The sequence below is a fragment of the Corvus moneduloides genome, chromosome 1 (genome assembly GCF_009650955.1).
Source record: "Corvus moneduloides isolate bCorMon1 chromosome 1, bCorMon1.pri, whole genome shotgun sequence".
Classification (NCBI taxonomy): Eukaryota; Metazoa; Chordata; class Aves; order Passeriformes; family Corvidae; genus Corvus; species Corvus moneduloides.
In genome coordinates, this window is record NC_045476.1 from 68,252,350 (window position 1) to 68,277,402 (window position 25,053).

Consider the following 25,053-nt stretch of genomic DNA (forward strand, 5'->3'; position numbering starts at 1 on the left):
TGGAAGATTTAGTGTTTGTCATCCCACTGCCACTGTACAGTAGGTTCCCACCCTCCTGAGTAGGGTGGAGATCACAGAATCAATTAGGTTGAAAAAGACCTCTGAGATCATCAAGTCCTACCTGTGGCTGATCACCACCATGTCAGCTAGACCATGGCACTGTGTGCTATATCCGGTTCCTTAAACACTTCCAGGGACAGTGACTCCACCACCTTCCTGTGAAGTACATTCCAATGTCTAATCAGCCTTTCTTTGAAAAATTTCATTGGATGTCTAACCTAAACCTCCCTGGTGCAGCTTAAGGGAAGAGACCAACCCCCACCTGGCTACACCCTCCTTTCAGGCAGCTGAAGAGAGTGTTAAGGTCCCCCCTTGAGCCTCCTTTTCTCCAGGCTGAACACCCCCATCTCCCTCAGTCACTCATGATTGGACTTGTGCTCCAGACCCTTCCCCAGCTCCATTGCCCTTCTTTGGACACGCTGCAGCCCCTCAATGTCCCCTGAATTTAGGGGCCCAGAACTGAACACAATATTCAAGGTGTGGCCTCACCAGTGCTGAGTACAGGGGAAGAATCACTTCCCTAGTCCTGCTGGCCACACTATTCCTGACATAGGCCAGAATGCCACTGGTCTTCTTGGCCACCTGGGCACAAGCTGGCTCATGTTCAGCTGGCTGTTGACCAGCACCCCCAGGTCCTTTTCTGCTGGACCACTTTCCAGCCACTCTGGAAAATATGTATGACTTGTATTATGATGATGTCAGGAGGGAGAACAGGAAGTATCTAATGAATTTTGTGGCTCTCCTTCCCACTCGCCTTGTCAGACACATCACTTTTGTTCTCCCTTGTCTCCTCTGGAGCTGGGATTTGAGGGAGATAGACTGTCCATGTTTTCTGACTAAAGTGCAGGAAAAGCTAACTTGTTCTGTTGGCTTACAATGTGCCATCAATGAGGCAATGAATTCCTTATATAGATGAGGAGAACCTCTCTCCTCTGTGTTTATATGCAGCATGACCTCAGTGCAGGCTTTACTCCTGCTGCCCTCAGATTGTTTGCAGTTTGGTTCTCTCTGGTTTACCATGGGAGCCTTGTCTAAGACAAGTGTCTAAATTTAGACACCTGAAGTCATATGGTTTTGGCTCAGAGCCTGAGGTTTAAAGTTACCCACTTCAATATTGGTGTGAAGTGCTTGCCATAAGAAACATATGCAACAAATTGAAGCAATTTGAAACAAGTGTTAATGTTCCCCTATAAAGCTAAAAAGGTCAAACACTGACAAAATAAAAATTTGTGTTTATTGCGGTAGAACTGCTTGGTTCACTGACAGCCTCTGTCTCTCTTAAGGATTAAAAAAATCTGCCTTTTCATATGCTTAAAGGATTAGGATTTACGTATCTTTGAAAGCAAAGCTGAATTTTGTCTGGGAAAATCTACTTTGAGAAACAGGATGTTGAAGATATTGGTGAAAACAGCTTATAAATCACTTTTCTTAAACAATTAATTGGAATAAAGTTTAGAATGACTGTTTGAGAATACTGCTGGAAGGTGAAAAGTCACTGCTGAATTTGTCCATTCCTTAGCTGCTATCAGTGGTCTAGGTGACCCAAGGAGAGCTGCTGTACAAACCCCTGTGTTATGATTGTATTCAAGTTCTGTGGATACTTAAGCCTAATCTGAATTTTATGTGCAAACTTTTTTTACTGACATTGTAAGTAGGGACTTCTGAAATGATAAAAGCAGTTTCTGATTAAGTAATTGGCTGATATTTCATGTTCTGGTTTTGGGTAGGAAATGCAAATTATCCCCCCAGAATTACTTGTGGACTCTTGAAAAAGATCAACCATATTAAGTGTTAAAAAAAAAAGACCACTTAGAATGAAAAAATGGCTTTTGCCAGCATTTGTGTTTACCATGCTCAGCATACAAATTATTTTGAGAATCTGTTTGATTTATATTAGTGGGATAATCAGGTTGTAAACAGTTTATCTTAGCCATTGGGTTTACATTTGATTGTAACCAGTTGGCCGATTTAGTCAAGGATGATCCAGAATCTCTTGAAAATCTCTGTAGAACATAAGTATTTGACTTATGGCATTCAGAGACATCACTGAATGTAACTTCTGCTTTTTTTTCTTTACCTTGAGAAATCTGTGGAACAAAAACGGTGCTTGAACTAAAAAAACCCCTCAACTTTTTTCTTTAATTGTGTTCCAGAAAATATATTACAATAGTTAAAATGAACAGTCGTAATGTTTGGAGTCTCTTAAAAAAGTTCCATATACTGGTGAAACTGTGTAAATAGTTAAAAAAGAGTGTACAAACTCGAGTTTTCATTTCCAGGTTGAAGACATCATTTGTGTTCAAACGGAAACATCCATATGGTTAATGTTGTTAATTTATTCTCAGATTGAGAAACAACCCATTGTATTAATCCTCAGTGAAGACAGAGCTCTTTTGTGGGACTGGTTTTACATAAAGTCGTCACAACTAATGCTTTTAAAATAGTGGTGTATCCTCATCATCCATTCCCCTCTCGTGGCTATTATGGTTGTGAGAGATCTGGGCACCCTGTGCTGGTGTCCCCAGTGGCAGAGAGATGGGGAGAAGCAGTGTGAGCAGGTGATCATCCCTTGGTTTGCCTGCTATGGGTCCTTCCAGATTGCAGATATTCAGTGCCAGGTTTTGTGTTTAGGGCACTACAGCCGATGAAGGAAGTGGTTTGTCCCCATGGTTTTCCTCTCATCTTTCCTCTTACCTACCTCTAAATGCTCTTAGCTGTGTCCTTTACCCTTGTGGGAACCAGCTCCTGATGCCTCCAAGCTCAGTTTAGTCTTTTTTCCCATTCCTTAGCTGCAGCAGCTCACAATTGCCTTCAGTGCGAAGAAGCTCTGCAAAGCTGGATACGGGAAGCATAAGTGGCCCTACTCGGCATAGTGGCTATTTCTATGCTGTGTGTTTTGTTGGCACCAAAGCTGCTGGGTGGCTGTAAGCCTGGCTCAGGTACAGCCAGCTCCTGTTTTCAGAGGCTCCAGATCCCACGTGCTCATACACTCCCAGTTGGATGGTGTATCTTGTACAGGCTGTTCACAACGCAGATGCATGGCCAAGAAGCAAGTGGGAAACTGCTGTGCTGACAGCTATTCTGGTATTTGCACACAGTCCTAATTGATAGAGCTATTCATGTGGGGAAATAAGCATCTGTATCTGCAGAGTCAACATTTTTTAGGGCACTGAGGAGACAGACAATAGGAGAGTAACAGTAAGAAGAGCCAGAGTTGGGTTAAAGCAGCACTGCTGTATTCTAGTGTTGCAATGTATGGGGCTTCAATATGGTCTTTGCCTGAAAGGAGGCTCAGTGGGCTGCAGAAGCTGGTATTTCCTAGTGGTGTGATTTCTTCTGAACTACAATTTGCAGTGCTACACGATAGGCAGACATAAAATAAGGCTTTGTGTGCACTTAGCAATTAAAAATTCCAGTGCAAGTTACTGTGGGGTTGTTTTGAACCGAGGCAATTGTCTTATGCCTGAGTGCCTCCTTCAGCTTTAATTGGATATTTTTCCACTTGTTGCTAATACAGTTATGCCTTTTAAAGGCATAAAGACATTCAGTGAGAAAGTTGGGAATAATTTGTATTACAGGACATGTAACTGTTGTTTCTGTCTTTCTTATAGTCCGCTGATGATAATTACACAGAAGATCACAACTCTTGCATGCCAGCTACATGATGGTAAGAAAAGGAATCTCTTCCCACATCCTGAAGGCAGCCTTTTCATTGCAGTGCATTTTCTGGTTGATTTATGGTGTGAATGAATGTAGTTCAGCAAGTTGTTCCAAACGAAGAAGAAAAATGCTGTGTGGAGGAAAATGAGAAACTTAAAGTTTTGATCAGTTTTTAGGATCAAACTCTCTTTGCAATATCAGAAACAACTGTTTTCCCCTTCGGTATTCTACTTTCTTAGGACCCAGTTTGGATTTTAGCTAGTACCAGGATCTCCTGCTTAGATGCTACAGTGCATCTCCATTAAGCTCTCTGAAGTTGTTACCGATTCTCAAAAGTCAAGAGTTGTGTTTGATGCATAGGTTCAGTCATTAATGTTAATTTAGCAAAAAATATGCTAGCACTGATATATTCAGTGATAATGTACTTCATGAGTTGTGAGAGATAGAATTCAGTAGCTTTTCCCCAGCACAGAGAGAAGCACAGTTGCAAGCAAAATAACATTGTCTTCAGTCTTGTGCTGTGCTGTGACAAAGAGCACTATTATTTCCCAGTAAAACGCCTGTGTCTCGTACAGTGCAAAGGCTGGAAATGTCAGTTGTCATCAGTAGCATTATTGCTTGTGCCCACTGATGTTGCGCTGCAAATTTCTGATGGTCTGAGGCCCATTGCCTTACAAGCTGTGGGTGAGTATGTGTTATGCTAAAGAGTTGTGAATGAGGATTTAACTGATGGCCACACGGGGGTCTGGCATTGTTTGCAAGCCAGGTTTACACAAGTGAATCTAATGCTTTTATCTGGCTGTAACAGGTACAGCTGGAAGCTTGGCTAATTGACCTTGTTGGTGGCATTCACGTTGCTGAGGCTTCTCTGCTTCTGTAAGTTGAGTCAGCTCAGGTATTGCTGCAATGCCACAGCAGCGTGCAGCCTAGGTACACACCTAGGATGTTGGAGGTAAATGAACAGACAGAAAGGAAAAAGACAACAGCAGAGGCAGGAGCGTTTTAAACAGACCAGAAATCCTACAGATTAGTGATGGTGGAGAAGGCTCGTTACATTGTGAACATCCGTATATGGAGCAGTTGATCAAATGAAGGCAGCTTGCAGTTCAAGCATCAGTGACAAATTTCTATTTGTAAAAATTTAACACAGCTGTCTGTAAATGGAAACAGACAAACAAAATACCCACTCCTATAAGTAATTAAGTGCTTAATTGTTTCTCTGAAACTCAGGCCCTCCCAGTATTTACAAACTGAAACAGTGGAGAGAGAATGGAAACAAGCAGCTTATCAGCAGTGGTAGGAAGCGGGTCCTGTGTGTGTATTGGTAATTATGGCCAGTATGTTTAGAAGAGTAGTATCAATTGGTGCCAAGCCCCTGATCTTTTTGCACATGCATGCTCCACATCGAGTGCTGTGACTCATCCTGTGTTGTGCTGCTGAAGCCAGTGGGAGTCCCTGCAGTATGTGCAGCTAAAGCTTTAGGGTGAAGGTTTTGAGGTATGTGCTATAAGCAACATCTCTTTACCACTGGCTGTGACACAAGATTTTTCCATCATTTTCCTGGGACATTGAGTCTGTGTGCTACCTCTGGCCCCAAAGGTCTTGTGCACTCAACAGGAGGTCACCCTTCCAGTCTGGACCATGCACAATTCCAGATTATTACTGACGTGTATGTTTAGGCTTGCTCCAGCAGCAGGCATCTGGGCTGCTCGTTCACACCAGTGGAGCTTCTGTTCCCTGAGCGCCTGTTTCCCTTCCCCTGCCCACTCTTCCTGCTGTGAAATGCTCCATTTCTCACCAAGGAGCCAGCGGGAGCCTTGTGCTTAAATGAGCCAGCGGCTTCTGGCAACAGAGATTTTTCCAGCCCAGGACAGTTTGTAGAGGCTGTTGGGGGTTGCTTCCAGTTGGTGGCATTGCCACTTCCATTGTGTGTGGGAATGCTATGGCTGCTCTTCCTGACGGTGTAGCCAGGGTGATAAAGGGGGAATGATGTAAGGAACTGGGTAAAGAGGTAGAGTAGAATTTGACATAAAAGTTAGGGATTGAGCTGTATTACAACCACCTGTGACAAAGAAATTTTGAGATTATGGCCTTAGAAATTAATTTGTGGGTTGTAAGCATAAGGTTATGGCAATAGCTTTTACTGTTTGTCTGTTTGGAAGATCTAATGTGACTCTTCTTTCCAGGAATAGGGCGACAAGCTGAAGAACTCACTGCTGAGCAAAATCGGCTTGCTGTAAAGTAAGGATATAATTCTCTTAGTGATTTGTGTCTAATTTCTTCCAAAGGAGTTGAGTATTTATGTTGCTTTATTTTGTTGTTCTTTTTTTTTTTCCACTGCATTGTCAGGGACAACATAGTGGCCCGGCCATGAAAATGTTTCTTGCTGCTTTCCAGTCCATGATAGGCCAAAAGTCTCACCTGCTTTTTCTATTTGCTTGAGCAGTTTTGTTTTTGTAATGCTGCTCTCATTGCCCTCCTTACACAAACATACCTTCTCTCTTATATTTCTTATTTCTTCAATTCAGGACTTCTGCTTTTATCACCCTGCACTGGTCAATAAAGCACTGAAGTACTTCACAATGTCTCATTGACTTAAATATATACTCCACATGCAATAAAACAAGTCTTTGCTGAACTAACTCTTAAATTCAGGCTAAGACTATGCTCTATGGACTTGTTGGCTGTTATCTTAATCTAATCTGCCATACGTTATTTTTCCAAGTATATACTCCTCCCATCAAGCAATCTACTGCATAGTAAAAATCCATTTTGCTTTGCCTTTGACACTTCAAGTGCTGCTTTTCTTTGCCATCATTTTTGAATGCTGGATTTTTTTTTTTGGGTCTCCCTCCATAATGGTAATACTCCTAGTTCTTCTGTTATGTAACTAGTCTTCTCATTTTTCATATGGAGAGGGCATCTCTTTGAGCACTACTTTTTTTCTAGTTTGTCCCTCAATACAAGTGCAACAGGGAGGTGAATTTGTTGGGGTTTTTTTGTTTTAAATGAAGAGTTAGTGTTACAGAATTACTCTTAGAACCGTAACTACTTTTACCATGACATGTTTGTTTAAGGGCAAGGGAATTATTTCCTTTGTTTTCAAGGTAGAAGATTCAGCCATCAGAAAATCTGCCTGTGAAAGTAAGGGAGTCATTTCTTGAAAAGCAAAAATCTTGTAGGTAGCCTTGTATAACTCTGCTGTGACCCCATAGTGTCTATTTTTAAAGCTCACAGCATAATTTTTAACTGCACTTGGCCCTTAATTCTAGTCAAATTCTCACCAAACAGGCTTGGGTTTTTTTCTTGTACAGTAAATGAGTTCATAATAGAAAAGCAGATGCCAATAGCATAAGTATCAGTGGCAGACAAGTCATAACTGCAGACTTTTAAATCCCCTTTGGTAATACAGCCTTTTGTCTTCCCTCCTGTTCTTGGTCTGTTTTTGTTTCTCACTCATCCTCTGTACATTCCTTCGTGCATTGCTCATGTCTCCCCACCCAGCCATGTGCAGAATCCAAGTTGAAACTAATGACTTTATTTTTAATCTTACTGTAGAGCTAGGAAGCCCAAATCATGGACCTGATTTTGCAGGACAGAAAGATGACCCTTACCCCAAATTGTTTGCTGCATCTTTCTGTGAAAAGCTTTCACCAGAGAACATACCATTCAGGCATTAACATCTACAATAACCAGTAGGGTGAATGCAGAAAATCCTTGCTAATCTAACTGTTTATTCAAACTAATTCCACTTCAGAATAGGAGTAGGCAACAGAAAATGTTTAACTGTTGCTTAGTTTTTCTGCTAGAAATTTGTTTTAGTCTTAAAGAATTTTAAGTGTGTTTTGGTTTAAGCATGTCCATCTGTGTCTTGGGCAGGAGAGCCCTCAAGCACTGTGCCCAAGTTTGTGTTCTCATCTGAGAGCTCCTTGAATGGTGGCAATTAGGATGTTTGTAGAGAGCACTCAGTAATGCAGTGCAGAACACAGTGCACAGTTTGGATGTTGGCATTTTCTGCCACATAAAAACCCCAAGCCTAGCAATTTACAAATTACACTGGTGGTGAGAGGCCTTTACATCTTCCTTTTTCCATCCTACTGATCTGTAGCAAGGACAGTGGATCTTCTTCATTTTACATTCAATGTACAAACCCAGAAGGAACTGGTGGGATATACACTTGCAAAATGGAAAAAAATTAATGTGACAGACTTTCTTTGACTTTTGTCTTCAGCCGTCTTTCAATTAATGTGGTTTTTTTTCCTCCTTAGTTCCTTTTCCTGTTCATGATGCAATACAGGCAATTACTTCCTTTATTTGAACAGCAGGACAGAGTGCTTCTTCATTCTCTTCCTGTATGTCTCACGTGACACTTCCCATTTTTCTCAAGGCTGGACTGAAGGGTGAGAGCTCCTCCCAGGACTGAGAGCCCTGGTTTTAGAGACTCCCTGCCCCGCAGTTTGTATAACAAGGCAGAATGGTCCGTGACATCTTGGACAGATGTCCAAAACCAATTACCAGCTTCTCACTCCTGGTACTTCTGACCTGTCCAAAATGGACAAATTTATTACTCTTTGTAGCTGAAAAGTTTCTAAGATTACAACTTTTCGAATCATTAGCATTGGTTCACCTGTAGCTTAAGCACTTCCATGTTACATTTGTTCTGACTGCCATCTACCAGACATCACCAGAATATGACAGGCTGTGTTTCATCTTCCCCAGAACAGATCTAGAGTGCTTTCAGCTGTGGTGAAAGGGATAGGAGAGAGGTGGGGACTGAGGCAGACAGTGCAACAAAAGACATTGGTGAAAGCCTTTGCTGTGTTTTACTTTGTTTTGGTTTTTTTTGTTTGTTCTGTTGTGTGTGGCTGATTTTTCACAGGTCAAGACCTTCTTTGCTGGAGTATTTAAGTTATCTCCTCAATTTTATGAGCATCATAGCAGGGCCTTGCAGCAATTACAAGGATTATATCGCCTTCATTGAAGGGAGGCATGTGCACATGAAACTGTTAGAAGTGAACTGGAAGCAGAAGGGTTATGACAGACTTCCTGATCCTTCTCCAACTGTAAGTTTTCAAATGACAAAGATTGATTGCAGAGGGCAGGAAAGTACAGCTTTGTACATGATTTTCATAATTAAAAGCTAAGAAGAAAAACCACTTTTGGGTTATCTTGCCCTCAGTTACGCCGAGTTTTCTCTGTGAGTGGCTGCTGTTTTTATCACAAGGTCGGGGTGAAGGGGCTAGTGTATTCCCCAAACAGGTTTGGCATGCAAAATGGGTCAGTTGTTAATGCATGTCCTTTGTGCAGCAATGGGAATGGTCTGCAGGTTCTGACAATGACAAGTTGCGGTTCAGCTCCAGGCAAAAAAGGAAATGACAGAAAAAACCAAAAAAGTCAAATCTCCCCTGTAGTGCAGGAGGTGTTAGAAGTACATGAATCACGGCTAAACACAAACTGTAGCCTGTCCAGGTGATTTACAAGAGTATCTCACACGCTTTAAGATGACTCAAGATACTTTTCACATACTTTTAACACTAATTTTGTTTTATATATTTAAAATACTACTCACAACCTTCTTATAAAATGGCCTTCTTGTAAAGCAGGATAAGGTATTATGAGATCCAGATTTCTCTCTCTTTCTGTTCTTAAGGTGACACTGAATGTGTAGCTTTGTGAATGTGTGCAGAATGTCTCCTCTGAAGTTGAGCATGTGCTTATGTATAATGATTCCTGTTGCACACAGTTGTCTTTCTACTGACTCTAGTGGTGTTACTTCTGATTTACATTAGTCTGACTGAGGTCAGAATAAGGCCTATATTGTGGAGGATGCAAGTCAGGAGAGAGTGTTAAAATCTGCATAAAAAACCAATTTCACATTACTTTATTCCAGAATTTGGAGAATATAAAAAAAGAGATCAAAAATAAAAAGTGTCAAAAAACCCATGGTTGTTTTAATAGTATATTGCATTTTTATTAGCCTTTTGAGAACAAGTCAATTTTTATGTGGTATCCAAGTGCCAGATTACTTTTTAATTATGACTGTATCAAGAAGGGTTTACTCATGGTGTGTATTTGAAAACAAGCTTTGAGCTGCTGCTGTGATTGTCCATAATGGTGTACAGGAAGCTTGGGAGCTGGAACAGAAAATGCTGGGGCAGATCACATACCCTGTATCAGCGGTACAATTGTGCTGGACAATATGACACTTTTTGGAGAAGTGATTTTTAGCAAGACCTCTGGGTGGTAGGTAGCTGGGTAGTAAGTCCTGCTGTTGCACTGAATATCAATGCTTTTGGCTTCCAGGAGGAACTCAGTCCTTAGTTCCAGGAGATGACAGTAAAAATAGAGATGATTTCTGCTTTCCACTGTAGGGCTTGCTTGTTTCCTTTCTCATTTTAGAATCTCTGCACACTGATGTGGAGTCTGCCATGAAGTTCATCACTGATTTTGACTTGTCGTTGTCCTTCCTATCTATAGGTAGTTCAGTAAACCAAACTAAACTAAAGCTGTGACTCTGGCCTTTTCTTGGTCACCTCTTCTAAATTAATTAGTATCAACTTTGTCACCAGTAACTTTAATGATTCTTGAAGCCCACTGTTTGTGTATGTCATGAGCGCTGCCTTGTTCTTCCCCTTAAGCAAACGTTTCTAATGAATGTTTCATTGTTTGTGTTTTTCAGGGAGCAGTGATGTACAAGCTGTGTATCACACTAGTATCTCTCATTTTATTCTTGACGCTTACCAAGAACTTTCCTATGGCATATATTATTGATAACGAGTTTCTTGATAAAACTCCCTTCTTCTCAAGACTTGGTTACCTGTATGTTGTAACACAGGCAGCAAAACCAAAGTATTATTTTGCATGGACGTTGGGTAAGGCTGGCTACATCATGTACTTTTGTGTGTAGCAAATAAGTTCCTAAATGGGGGAGGGGACCTGAAATCCAGGGTTGGGGGGGAAATAAAATTGTCCCTAGACCTGGAGTTCTTGTGGGAGATATGTTCCTTTAGGCAGTGGACCCTGTGCTTGTTTGGGGGCTGATGCTAGGCTTTGCCTCTAAAGCACTGTGGGGTTCTGTATGCACCTTGGCTTTGAGCGGCCCAGAGAAGAGGTTGGAGAACCATGGGGAGCAAAGGAAATGTTAGGACCAAAACCTCTGCAAGGAAAAAGGAGAGGAGAAGGAAGAGGGCTCACTAAAGAGAGAAGCAGATTTTTTTAGGAGCCAGCTAGACTGGTGGAAAAAATAATCTTATTGCATTTTACCTTCTTCCTTTTACAAGTCACCTTTCATATCTGTGTGTGAGGAGTCAAGTCCTTTAGGCAAGGCTGAAAATATCCTGGATTTTTTTGCTGGTATTACAAGACATTATGTGTAGGGGAGATCCTGGAAGTCCAGCAAGCAATGCATATACCTGAAGCTGAGCAGGGTGTCACTGAGATGGGATGGAAATAGCCAGGGAGATTCATTGCAAGGCTGTGATTAAACTGCTGGGAATAAAACTGTCAGATCCAGGGAAAGCAGCCAGGACTGGCATGTGTGGGATGGGAAAGGCTTTGAGATAAAGAATGGCTTGCTCAAAAACTTATTTTTGTGGGATCCAGTTTTAAATTGTTGCCTCTGTTTTTTCTGGCATTATAGTTAACTGGAAGTCCATTATTAAAGAGATAACCTGAATTTGCATTTGTGACAAGACCAAGCTGTAGAGGCTGTAGAAATGTTTTACAAATGAGGCGTTTGGGGAAAAGTATGCACTGCATAGTGGAGGGTGAGGCCTCCTCTGTTCACATCCCAAACACAGGCTGCAGAACAGCAGGCACTTTATCCTTTCCCAGTTTTGCTCCCGGTGGCATGGCCCAGAGCATTACAAAAGCGCCTGCTGAAACGGCCGATAAATGCTTCCTGTCCCCAGGACAGGACAGGCACACTATTGTGTGGGAGCTGCATTGGGATTCCTCCAGATCCATGGAAAGAAAGTTCAGCTTCTTGCTGCATTAACGGTAGTCCTGGGAACACGACTGCAAACCTAGCTCCGAGCTGTCAGTGAAACCACTTTGGGTCTCAGTGCCTCCCTCCAAGGAGCTGTGAAAGCCATACACAGCCAGAGCTGTTCAAATCTGCAGGGAATTGAAGCCCTGTGGAGCTTGTGGAGATTTGGGTTTTATGAGCAGTTTGAAGGTGCACAGTTGTGATCTTTCTGTGCTTCACACCTGCTCTGCAGACAGCAGCCTGGGAAGAAAAAGGCCAAGGGGTTTGCTATATAATTATTGCTCATCCCATGATTCCTGGTTTCTTGTTTTTGGCAAAGAAACACCAGTTAGTTGGTCCCTGCAACCGTTGGAGCAAGGAGGAGCAAGTCCAGGAGTCCACTGCTCTGGGGTGATGGTTGTGCACAGCTCCACTCTCTGAGATTGGGCAGGATCCTGTGGGCCAACTTCAGGCAGGGTTATTTTTTATTGTTTGGGGGTTTTTTAATCAGGGAGAGAATTAAAAACATGGAGAGCATTCTTTCCATCAGTAAAATCTTTCTCATTTAGGAAAGTGGAAAACAAAACAGAAAGTTTCAGGTTAGAGGAGGTTGCTCATTTGTTTATTTATTTATTGTTAGTCTTGTTGCTTATAATTAGGTTCCCTCCCTAGTTTTGTGCATTAGGGCTTCTCCATGAGCTTGTGCCTGTACTCACAGCATTTACAAAGTAAAATCAGTTTTCATTCTTGGGGAAGAAATGCCAACCTTTTTAAAGCATAAACCAGGCTTGTATTTTGTAAATGACCCAGAAGGAAAACCCTTACCTGGATTTGCACTTCCCTTTTTCTTCCAATGATCCTCAGTGTCGGCTGCAACTAGTGATCCAGAGACAATAATGAATCCTCCTTTCTGTTTTCTTGGTACTTCAATAAGGTATTTTTAACAGGGGCACACTGAAATCAGAATCTTGAGACCCAGTGATGAGGTGACTCCCAGGCATTCTGAGAGGGGAGGTGTGTAATGCCTACTGTTATCCAAGCTTTTACTTGCTTTAAAGTAGCCAAGTGTGTAACTGAAGTTACTCAGTATTTTTTTCATAGACATGGTGAGGCACTTTAGTGAGACACTCAGAAACAGGATTAGCAAAAGGCTTTGTCTGCAGAATTCTGAATGACAGTCTTAATTAACACAGCCATGTTGGAACCCTTAATAGAAATAGTAAACATATCTTTGAGATACTAAGTTTTTTTTGAATTCTAGAAAATGCTGTGACATCCAGGTGCCCTTTTGAGGAAAATGCTCTTTCATTTTATGGCAATATCTATCTCAGATGAATAATAAAGGCCAAATGATAGGAAAAGTGATTTCTAGTCATTGTAATTTTATTATTTTATTTCTTCTGCACAAGGAGTAGCTAGTCTTTCCTCTTGCGGAAATGACTCGTGTAGCTTTACAGTAACGCCCCTTTGTAAGGAAGCAGCTTCTCCTAGAAAGAGAGGTTGCTAAATCCTACAAAGCTGGTTTGAATGTTTGTTTAGTGCCATACTGACTTGTAAGAAAAATGTCTCTTCCAGCAGTCTGATTTTGACCTGTTTTGCTTTGACTTTGCAGCAGATGCAGTCAACAATGCAGCTGGTTATGGATTCAGTGGAGTTGATGAGAGAGGCACTTTCCGCTGGGACCTGTTGTCCAATTTGAATATCTGGAACATTGAGGTGAGATAAAGGAGTGGCTGCATTGGCATAATTATACAGAAATGAGCATGATAATGGGTAGAGGCTTTACTGAAAGGAAAATAAATCTATGCTACCAGGCTGCTCCTCTTTAGCATGAAGACGTTTTGTATTTTATCTGTTGGACAGATAAAATGCATCTGTCTCACAGGCTTCCTCACGCTCTGTATTCAGGTTGTATTTCTAAACAGTTTAGTGAGAGCTAATAAATAATTACATCAGATATCTAATAAATGAGCAGTCAATTACTGTAGATCGTGGCTGAGCTCAGTGGGTCAGTAAATTGTTCACAGCTATGATTCTTCACCATCTGTGGTGTATTCTGTTTATTTACTTCTAACAATCTTTCACTTTTGTAGCTCAGTTGAGATGAGTGGTGGTAGTGAAAGAGGCTGCCATGAGTCGCACAGACACGTGCAAGGGCTGAACTGCCTCTTGTACTTGAAGAAAAGTGAGGGTAGGAGACATAACAGGTACAAAGCAAGCAACCTGAATGGGCGCTGACAGGGGCACACAGAACTTAGATGGGTGCTGATCTAGAGCACCATGTAGCAAGCCAGACTTTCTCAAAACATCTGTCACTCCTTCCTTGTGACTGCAGTATACTTTTAAGATCCATAAACCTTTTGAAAACTATTCATGTTTGTGTCTTTAATGCGAAAGATGGCCAATATAATTTGTTTGCCCTCAAGAATATTTTGTGAATGCCAGTGAGATGTGAAAATATTTATATGTCTGAGGCTGCTTTCTAAAGGTTTCTTTAGAAATAGAGGAGCTTCCCTCTGTAATTCTCTAGTTATGATTTTAAAAGTAATCACAGATGAAAATAAGTTGACTGCTTTATTGCTGAACAATCTGTGACTAAGTGAATGTGCTGTAATAGCTCTTCTCAAAAATGAAAGAGCCCCTGTAATTCTTCATTGAAGATGCCAAAATTGGAAGTATCATTATACATTCCCTGTTTTTCAACATTCTTTCTCTTTTTCCTTTTTACTCATAATTAATCTTCAGTGTACATCTCTCCTTGATGAGTACGGATACACAGCCCAGAAATCCTTTACAATTTTTGATGACAGCAGCACCCTACATACCACTCTGAGATCTTGAATCTATATCTGATTCAGTTATGGGGCAGGAGATGATTCTTACTTGGGCTGAGGGAACTTCTGTTTGAAGAAGTAAAGTAAAATGCAAGCAGTGTTCTTTAGTCAAGCCAAATGAAGGAAACAGGAGCCTTTGCTCCTCTCTACCCACAGAACTGATGGCCTCTCAAAGCTTCCTTCCTTTACTGGTCACATGGGCAACAGAGATCAGAAATTGTTTCCAAGAGCATAAAATAGAGTGCTGTCTGATTTGATCATGCGTGCAATGAGAAAGAGAGGCTACAGAGACCATGCCTTTGGATAAGCCTTGAACCATCACTTTATGTGCCAGCAGCAATGCTGGGAGTTTAAGTGTGATTGTACAGATACAGTCTGTATGTTCAGCAGGTATAGCCACCTGCATGTGTGAATTTACATCAGAGTTGTGAACTTGAGTGCTAAATGTGACTGTCTGATCTGTAGTAAAGATAAGCACATGGAAGGAGTTGTGCGGGCCTTAAAACGTGACAGGGGCTAAGCACAAGTGGGGGACTTGAAAGCCTTGGCAGCCAGCTTGTTTTGACAGCCAGCAACTACCTCCTCTCTTGGTAATGTAACAGGGGAACTTAAAGGAGGCCAAAAGAGAGTGACAATATTAGTTGGAAGAGAAATAGTATTTTTCTTGGCTTCTCTTGGTGCAGTAATGCAATTAAAATGTGGTGGTGCTGCACTGGGAATTGCTAATCATTTTAACTCCTTAAACGCAGAAGATTAAATGCTAGCTTTAAGGATTCTGTATGGAACTTCAAAGATATGTGCACATTCCCCTTGGAAGCCTTTGCCCTTAATCCATTTCTTCAGTGTGCCCTTGCCTTCAGCTGATACAGCAAAATAGTGTGGTGCCACTGAATCATGTCCCCGCTTGGCGAGGGTGTCCTTGGAGGTTTCTGCCAGCAGGTGAGGAACCAAGGTGGACTTGGGAGGTGAAGTTGATCAGCAGTAGGGGAACCGATGCTGAACAGCAGAGTCCATCAGTCCCCTAAAGCTGAGGGAACTCAGAGGAGGAGATATGGGTGGTTCTCTCAGGATCCTGGAGTCTACTCTGGTTTCTCAAGCTTAGCAGTGAGCTGAGAATTGGCTTCTAAATTTAATCCTAATTTTTTTTTGACCATGTTTTTCAGTCTTCCCCCTTCCTTCTCCAAATAGTAATAATAATAATAACAATAATAATAATAACAACAAATGTCTTTTTTTTGTAATAACACTTTGTGTTAGTAGTACTGTAGGGGAGTCCAGATTGCATAATGGGTGGCAAGCTATCTCTTCCAGAAATAAAGCTGTTTATGAACTGAAAGGAAGGCCAAGCATGTAAAACAAGAAAGCTGCTCACATTTCCCATTTGAAAGTAACCAAACACTGTACTTAATTATATGAAACAAAGTGAGATTTTAGAGCAAGTGCCAAGTGTTAGTGGTGAGCCATCAGCCTAGTTAATGTCCCTCCCAAGTCATATTAGTGTAATGGTAGATTGTGGCACAGTCTTCATAAAAGTTAGCTTCTAGAATTAATATTTTCCATGTACCTCCTCACTAATTTAAAATGCAAGTGGTATTTTACAAGCTTCATTGCTAACATTTCATGTGAACTTCTTTCTTAGACTGCGACAAGTTTTAAAATGTACATTGAAAACTGGAACATTCAGACAGCTGCCTGGCTGAAACGGTAAGAGTAATGAAACAGTAACATGCTTGTGAGATCCAAAAGCTCTACATGGCCTGGAAAAACGCTGACTGGTGGCTCTCATAAATGTATAGCCTCTTGTTCTTTCTTTGTTTCCTGTGTCTGTAGCAGTTGGTGCAATACAAGGGTATTTGGTGCTGTAAAGTTTTATTGCTGCCAAGTGTAAAATGCTCCTATTTTATATATGAGCAGCAAAGTCATAAATGAACTGTTCAAATCTTCCATAATAGAAAGTAATAGCATTTTGTTTTATCCCTCTCTTTCCTGTATTGTTATGTTTCCCATGCAGAGGTGAGTCTTGCTGTGTCACTGGGATCTCAAAATTCAGTGAGAAATAAGGTCAAAATCATCAGAGCCCCGGTGTAGTCTGGTTTGGAGTTACCCAAAGATGCTTCCCACGGAGTCCTTTTTTAGGATATGGGGAAGAGACTTGTAGCACTGAGATGATCTGATTTTAACCTGTGACTGTTAAGGCACATATTATGAATACTAGCATATGTCCAAATTTTATAGATTGGACTGTGTCTCATTACTCATTTCGCGTTCTGGTGTGATTAAAGCTCAACATACAGTCAACATGTGTCTGAAATGCAGGCTCAGATTTATTGTGGTTATTGTAGCTATAATGGTGTTAAATCTATACATCTTAAAAGTCAATGGCTACTGTTTTTCATTATTCAAATGATTCCTGGTAAGAAATGCATTATCTTGACTCGTTTCTTTGGAACACAGCATTTGATTTAAACTTCAGATTGCCAAATAGACTGGGTGTTGTTTTCTTGAACTGTTATCCTTGCATCTTGGGAGTAAGATTTTTGCTGCTAAAGTTAGCTGGAATCCCCTGTTTTGCAATAGTTTATGGCACTCCCTGTTGTTCCTAGCATCTGCCAGATAACTGTGCCTAAAAATAGCTCTGTTCACTGGAGTGAAGGGTGGGGTCACATCTCTTTGTCTTTCAACTTGCTCTTGATCTGTCATCAGAGTTTGGAAGGGTAATGTATGATTCCAGATAGAGATGTAAAGGTGAATGAAGTCTTGCCTGCCCTTTATTCCATTATTTATTTAAATGCCTTGAGCACCAGAAATATTTGTACAGGCACTCTTTGGATACTCATTTGCATATAAGCATGCTTCCTTATTCCATCTAAACCTCCATTTAAATGAAGGGGGAGTGCCTCATGCCCTAGTCGGTAACTGAGCCATGATAAGACTGCTGAGAACACAGAGTAAGACCTTAGAAACAGAAGGATTTCAAGTGCAGTGGCCATTGTTCAGCCTCTTCTGTTTTGTTTTCATTTTTGCAGTGTCTGCTATGACAGAGCTCCCTGGTACCCTACGGCTTTAACATTTATCCTGTCGGCCCTGTGGCATGGTATCTATCCTGGATATTATTTTACGTTTCTCACTGGAATCCTTATCACACTCGCAGCCAGAGCAGTATGTACCTTTCATTGTTCTCCTCTAAGGCCTGTGCTAGACACTATCCAGCTGTCAGCTGCACCCTCACATGGTCAAGCAGCTTGTCCCTGCTGTGAGCCCTCTTTCATGCCTTTGCAGGCTTGCTTTTGCTGAAACTGTGTTCTGTATTGATGCTAATTGCAAAGTACCCAGCAGTTAGAACCAGCACCAATTCTGGACGTGATGCACTGCTGTCCCTGGCTGTCAGAGGAAATGCTGATTGAGGATACACAGTTAGGAGTGCCACCAGCTATGTCCATGCAGTCAAATTAGCTTGGGATTCAAGGTCATGTTGGATTCCAGACTTCTGCTGGGTCATGTTGCCTGTATGCTGGCTTGTAATTAACTCTGGGCCCAGTCTTACACAAGAAGTTGCTGTGGGTTGAGCATTAGCCCAAACTTGAACTTGAACAATTTATGTGGATGCAATTGATGCAGTAAAATGATCTCTGTGTTTATGGGCCTTATTTTGTGTAGAGTCACCAAAGACAGAACAGGGTTCATGTCTCAGTGTTGTTAAATTTATCGCTGCTGATCTTTCAGGCTGAACCAGCCACTTGTGCAGGGCTGGGAAGCACCACTATTGTCTTTTGGAGTTTGACTATGGATCAATAACCAGGTCAATCTGAAAGGTGAATTAAACTAGTGACCATTATTAACCACTCTTGCTAGAGCAGGCTGCTGAACATGTGCTTTGCCTCTCATTTATGAGGATTTCACAGATGTGAAACTAACCTAAAATCTCTAGGGAACAGCACACACTTGTAGGTATAAGCATTTATTTGTCCATTTAAAGTAGCTTTGTTTTACTGCTGATAACCAGTCCTCCCAAAAAATAATGTGCCAGACACCCAGAATGAGACAGTCTGCTCCTGTGGTCATGACAGAGTAAACTGGGGGGCCACTTCTCTGTTTGCCACTGGTTGACTATGAGATCTTGAATATGCCAGTCCATACACTTCTGTATTCCTGCTCTCAGTGCTTTGTAACTGGTGAATAAACCTTCCTGTGATACTAATGCTGATGGTAAGCAGAGAGTCATGCACTGCAACGTGTCCATGTGACTTTGCCTAAGAAATGAATTTATATAATTTTCTGTTAACTTTTCCCTGACCTGCAGATAAGAAACAACTGCAGACATTACTTCCTCTCGTCAGTGCCTCTGAAGATAGCCTACGACGTTGTTACCTGGGCAGTCACTCAGCTGGCTGTGTGCTACACTGTGGCACCCTTCGTTATGCTGGCTGTGGAGCCCACCATTAAGTTTTACAAGTAAGTCCTCTTCCCTTGGCTTTATTCTCCAGGGTGGCATAGACTTTTGTTAAATAACCCAAACCACATGGAAAGGCAGTTAGCGTTTCATCAAATTTGAAAGTTCAGACAGGATGTTTGCTAAAGTATAAGGGGTGATTTTTGTACTCCTGTAACGTAATGAGATTTTAACAATGCCAAGGCTGAGCACTTTGGTTGTTCTCATTCTGTGTCCTTACATGACCTGTCATATACTCAGTTTCCATTTGCAAAACAGCTCGTTCTCAACCATTAGCAGTAACCAAGGCTGAAGAGGTTAAGAATAACGTGAGCTGGCAGTAGGAAGGAGGTGCTGAGCAAAGACCAGGCTTCCAGCTACTGAATGCGTATAACATTCAGTTACATTGCATTCAGGAGGTGTGATCGATCAGCAGGAGACGTGGAGGGCTCCTGGCAGAGCACTGCTCCTTGAAATGAGTATGCTTTTCATTGTGAAAGTTTGCTTCTTTTCTTACAAAGTGAGTACTTCCCCGGACTCCTTGAAAATAAGAAAACACTGGTGTTGCAGAGCACATTGAATGTGTTCTACTAAAACCAAGTTGAAATAGAGAAATTGAGAAAATAATAAGAAAAGGGAGACTGGAGTACATTGCCTTACTTTTCTTTCATTGTACTGTCAATAGAGAGTAATAGCTTTTGGTTCAAAAGAAAGACAATTCCCTCCTCCAACATAAAAGACACAAAACTGGTAGTCAAGATAGCTGCTGTCGGTTTGGAGTAGGTTGAATTTCGACACTTTCTATTCCCGTTTCTTAAAACATTTGATTTCAACACAGAAAACCTACCATGTAAAAGTTACTCCAAATCTTTCTTAGCTTCATTTCTTAATAATTTTGCCCTGGTGACTTTGAACATAGTTAACATTTAAACTTAGAGACTTGTAAGCAAGGAAATGTTATGCTTTTGGATTAGGGCGTGAATTTTTGGAGCACTTCACACCACAAGCAGTGGCTTAAGCACCTTACAAGGATATTAAGAGCTATGGTAAGAAGTATAAATGAGACCACAGAAATGTGCATTGCTATGTTTAACAGCTGGACCATACTGCTCCCAAATGTTGTCTTCCCCAAGCTGCCAGAACCTCATCTATTTGGTTTAAGTAATTTTTATTTCTCTTAAACCTTGTGTATACTGAGTTATTTGAAATAAAAATATTTGATGTTTAGAAACATACCAAATGCAGATATCTCTGAGCAGTTACCTTCAAAAATGCAAGCCTTCTGTAAACATCATTACCTGACCTTCTCCAGTTAAAAGCTGAGTGCTTTGATTTATTTCAGATCTCAGCACTTTGATTGAATTTTTTTCTTTCTGTCACTTTCAAAAATTTTTTTGAAGCATGAAGGGCATTTCTTCAGAATATAGCCCTGTATACTCTAACATTAAAAGAGAGATGGGCTGAATAAGTCTGGGGTTGAATTACATGGGTTTATTTGAGCTGTCAGACTTTGGATTCTAGGGTTTGCTGATGGTTTCCTTGACTCATTATCATCCACAGCAGCATTTTCATCCATGCCAGCAGACACCATATTCCGAGACTGTGTGAAATTCAAGGGTGTACTTTTGTGCTTTCTAGGTCAGGTTCGTAAATTCTGCATTCATCCCTTAGCACTAAGTTCTGCATGTTGGGGCTGCACAATTCATGTTATTCCCAAGAAAAATATAATATTCTCTTTCTGCTTTTGTTCCCAGGTCTGTGTATTTTCACATGCACATTCTAAGCATCCTGGTGTTGCTCCTGTTACCAACCAGACCTCAAACCCACTCTGTAAGAAGAGCTCAGAATCAGGCCATGCTGAACTCTATTAAAAGCAAAGACAAATGATGCCTCCAAAGAAAACTGCCAGTGTTGGGAAATCAAACTGTTGTATTGTAAACAAACAAATAAGAAGAAAAATGGGTTGCAGGAGGATCGAAGTACAAGACAAGTGGCATTTCTGTTGGCTATCTTAAAATCTTACTAGAGAGGGCAGAGAAGAGCCTGAATGACTGTATTTCAAATTATTCCAGTTAATGGAGATTTTACAGGCAATGTTTACAGGCTCATGGGGCATTTCATTTTTATAATAAATATTTTTATGAAGTGTTTTTATATATTTAAACTTTTTCACAGAGAGGCATTTTTTCTCTTTTACAGAAATACACAACTATTAATCAACAAATAATCTTGTGATTAGAGGGAGGGACAGAAAGCAGCTACTAAAGAGTTGGACCAGCTTCCTGATAGCCTGGCGCTGTGGGCAGCTGGCAGGAGAGACTTTTCATCTCTTGGTTATGGAGAGAGATGGTGCAAGTAGAAGACAACAGGCGTGGGGTTGCTCAAGGTGCTGGTGCTGACTCGTGCCCCAGCAGGGGGAAGGGGGAGCTGGGCTTTCCCCGGCAATCCCCAGAGCAGGGACTGCAGCCTGAGCTGGGCAGCAAAGGTACTTCACATCCTTCAGTGTAACACCTGCTGGTGATGAGGGCGAGACAAGTCCCTTGGGAATCGGTGTCTGGTAACTGGCTAAGCCAAAATTTAAAGCCAAGTAAAAGAAAAACAAAAGGCAGAAGGGGGAACTCAATCTAGAGTAAAAGAAGGGACATACAGCCTGCGGTCTGTAGAGTTGTCCTTCTCTAATGACGCAGCTGGTGCTCATTGCTACATCAGCCTTACTTTGTAGTCTTAGAGTGACACAGCACTTCCTTTTTGGTATCAAAATAAGTGAGGAGCCATTCAGGGTTAGTGTTTTAAAGCTTGCAGTTATGGGTTAAATCTGAAATAGCTTTGTAGTGAATCAGACTGTTCTACTGAAAACCATCCCATCTTATGGAGGTGTTACATTCCAGCAGATAACACTAATAGGAAACCTGAACAGTAATTATCACAGTCATAATAAATCATTCTCTACAAAATATTGTGATGTGATATGATCACCACAAGAGTCAAGACTGAGTCCTTGTATGATCTTGACATCTGACTTAACTGTTGATGCAAGTTTCCCTGCTTGTAAAGTCCTTGACTTACAGGGATGTTTTGAGGCTTAATTCCTAAGTGCTTGTTGTGCATTGAGATAACCTGCTGCAAAATGCTCTGTCAGGGTTTTTTATTATCTTTTTTCTTAAATCCACTTACTCCAGTAAAGTAGACTGGTACCACACATCAAAACCAACTAAAACATTTTTTAAAAGTGCTTTCCAGGAATGGTTTTATCAGGATTTTATAGAAGCAGTTCCCTTGGTAAAGTATTGGTATTGCTTTATCAACATTTAACTAATGTGTGATTGAGCAAAGAATCTGCTGTTTACTGCGTTCTGATTTTTGTGTCAGATTAAAATTTTGCAGAATCCTAATGTTTTGAGAAAAAACAAATCAATGAACCAACAGAAGTTCCAAAAAAAGTGATTTTTTTTCTCTTGGTGGGGCATTTTTGTCCTGTGACCACATCATGATTTAGAGCATAGTTCATGGAAGAGTTTATTTGCTAATTTATTCTAAAGGGCAAGATGGGATTAAAAGATTGATCTGAATAAACAATTTGCTTTGTGTCACTGCCTGGCATTATTGATCACTGACGTCTAATGTGAAAATGGGTGAGTGGGTGGGTGAAATCTCTCATGCTTGTGAGGGAAGATGTTCAGGTCTGCTGGATTTTGCACAGCAGCTGAGCTTTCCATCCTGCTCCTGCTGAAACAGAGACAAGGTGACCCCTGTCTGTTTTTGTGGCAGCTTTGCCCTTACCTTTGCCGGTCCTCATGCGTGTGTTCTTCTTGTGGTACCAGGCTCAGTGGCATCTTAGGCGTCTAATGTTTCCCTTGAGGTCTGGCTGTGCCATCCTTGTTTCCTGTGTGAGGGAGCCAGGGTGCATTCCCAGAAAGGGATGGGGACTTGGGTGCTACTGGCCCTGGAATCCTGTGGGCTGAAGCCAGCCTGCGATTGCCTCCCAGACATGAAAGAATCAGTGTGAGCTCTGGCAGAGCCAGCAAAATTCATATCAACTCTGGGCTTCGGCAAAACTGTGGAAGGCAAATGTGCACAGCAGGTTGGCCTTAGCACCTGCTTTGGAAAATAAGTGCTCTCAAAGGGGCTTGTGGGTGTGTACCTGCTGCTCTGTGCCCTGAGATCTGCCTGCATGGCTTGTGCCCTGCTCTGCAGTCCTTCCTGAGCTGTGTATGTTCAAGAGAGGCCACGTATGATCAGTGGGGTTTCTCTCCTAGTGTTTCCCCAAGCAAAACTTGCTTATAGGTAATGCCAATGAGTTATGTTGTAGTTTCAGCTCCTATAATGGCAAGGCTAGCGAGCAAACTCTTACTCTGCTGTCATGTTGTCTTCTCAGCCTGAACCTCTCTGTGCAAACAGGCACCCTGGGAATCAAAGAGAACCGGTCCTACAGACTTAATGTGATGTTATGTGAACCGAAATTGAAACTGGCTTTTTGAAACATTGCAGTTGCAGGGAAACTTGCTGGTTAAATTAGTCTTAAAGCTGGGTGGAAAAAAAGAAAATCTAAAATCCTTGCTGTACTGTGTTACTGTGGACTAGGCAGCATACCTAGGCAAATGCGGCAGTCCTGCAATTAACAGAATGGATTTAAATAGCTATGAAATATTCCTTTGAAAAAAAGGCTGTTAGCTTTTAGGTTACCTTGATCAATATATTGTATTGAGCCTTCCTCCCCTTTTCTTCTTCTCAGGGGGATGATACTTTGTTTTATAGAAAGACTGCAAACAGCCACTGCTATTTAGAGGAGACTTGTGCTAGTAATGTGCATCTACTTTGCACAGGAGTATGTAACTCAAAGAGCCAAAGTAGAAATTCAGGTTAGAAAAGGGTGATGTCAGGAAGGTGAATTCTGGTAATTCTAATTCTAGTGTAATTTGAGAGTGTGCTTCAGTGATTAAAATACATGATGGTGATTACCAACATGTTATTAGTTTCTAATCCCTCTCTGGGTTCTTAGTGCTGCAAAAAGCTCCAGAGCTTCTAAAGAGATTCTGAAGAGAACAACAATCTTCATGGCTTATAAGAGAAATACAGGACTTTCAGACAGAAATGAGAAAGATTGTACTGGGTGGACAAAGGTTGATTTTAAATAAGAGAATACCAAAAAGACACCACCACCATCACCCCTTTGGACTGAAGGCAAATTCTAGCTGCTATTTTTCAGCATATTTTGATTTTTCTAAACTAGAAGCTGAGATGCACTTGGAAGAGAAAACTGAATGAAGAGTAGAACTTTATTTCAACTTAAGTATGGGTCTGGTATTTAAAGAAGCAACAGCTCAGCTATTTCTTTAGTGAACTGAATGCACAATGTATGTTTTTACTGTCCTGTAAGCTGTCCCCCGCCTAAACTATGTTACTGCATGTCCACTTGGAGCTTGCCAAGCAATGGAGGCAGCACAGAAGTGGGATACAAGGTGGGAAGATATTTTTTCTCCCTCTTTGGCTGCTCTGTTTTGTGTGCATACATTGCACATAGCTGGGATTTTTGTATCACTTAAAATGAAGTAGGTGGGTGAGAATTCTGTAGATTTTTATTCTGTTGGTAGGTGTTTGCATAAAGCTGCACTTACCTCTCTACACATGTAAAAGCAGGCTCAGCAAACCAGATCTAAGGAAGGTCTTTCATAGAAACACAGGTTTAAATCCCAACACCCAAGGAAGATTAGGGGCAAAATTCCTATCAGTGAGGTTAGTGACTCTTATATTTAAACCCTTTATCTTCTTAACCCTGAACTGAGGACTTCAGAAAAATTATCTACTCACTGCAGTAGTAAATAAAAACTTGTCTTTAACATTCAAGAGTAGAATCCCTATAGTCCACCTGCTGTGGACAGAGGAGGAGCGTGTGTGTCTCCTCATCCTTGCCCAAGATGAAGTGACGTGCATGGTTGCATATGGAAACATCAGCTATCCTTTGAGGTACCATTCCCTTTCCTTATGTCACTGAGCGGTTGCAGTTCAGCTCTCAGGGGCTAGAGGCGTTCCACTGCGATGCAGAAGGGGAAGAAGCCTTGCCTGGCATCTCAGCATGAGCGCGAATGCACAGTGCGCTTTAAAAA

General features: G+C 41.4%; 1 protein-coding gene across 2 annotated transcripts in view; it reads left to right on the forward strand.

Moving 5' to 3' along the window:
- MBOAT1 (membrane bound O-acyltransferase domain containing 1) overlaps nt 1-22,539 on the forward strand; it is a 56,895-nt gene extending 34,356 nt beyond the window's left edge. For both annotated transcript variants that reach the window (XM_032114403.1, XM_032114414.1), the window contains 9 exons: nt 3,672-3,727; nt 5,907-5,961; nt 8,600-8,783; nt 10,400-10,592; nt 13,299-13,402; nt 16,160-16,224; nt 17,547-17,679; nt 18,821-18,972; nt 20,704-22,539. In XM_032114403.1, coding sequence (XP_031970294.1) covers nt 3,672-3,727; nt 5,907-5,961; nt 8,600-8,783; nt 10,400-10,592; nt 13,299-13,402; nt 16,160-16,224; nt 17,547-17,679; nt 18,821-18,972; nt 20,704-20,836 — 1,075 coding nt within the window. In that variant the 3' untranslated portion in view covers nt 20,837-22,539. The remainder of the gene's footprint in view (nt 1-3,671; nt 3,728-5,906; nt 5,962-8,599; nt 8,784-10,399; nt 10,593-13,298; nt 13,403-16,159; nt 16,225-17,546; nt 17,680-18,820; nt 18,973-20,703) is intronic.
- Nucleotides 22,540-25,053: the final 2,514 nt, after the last annotated feature.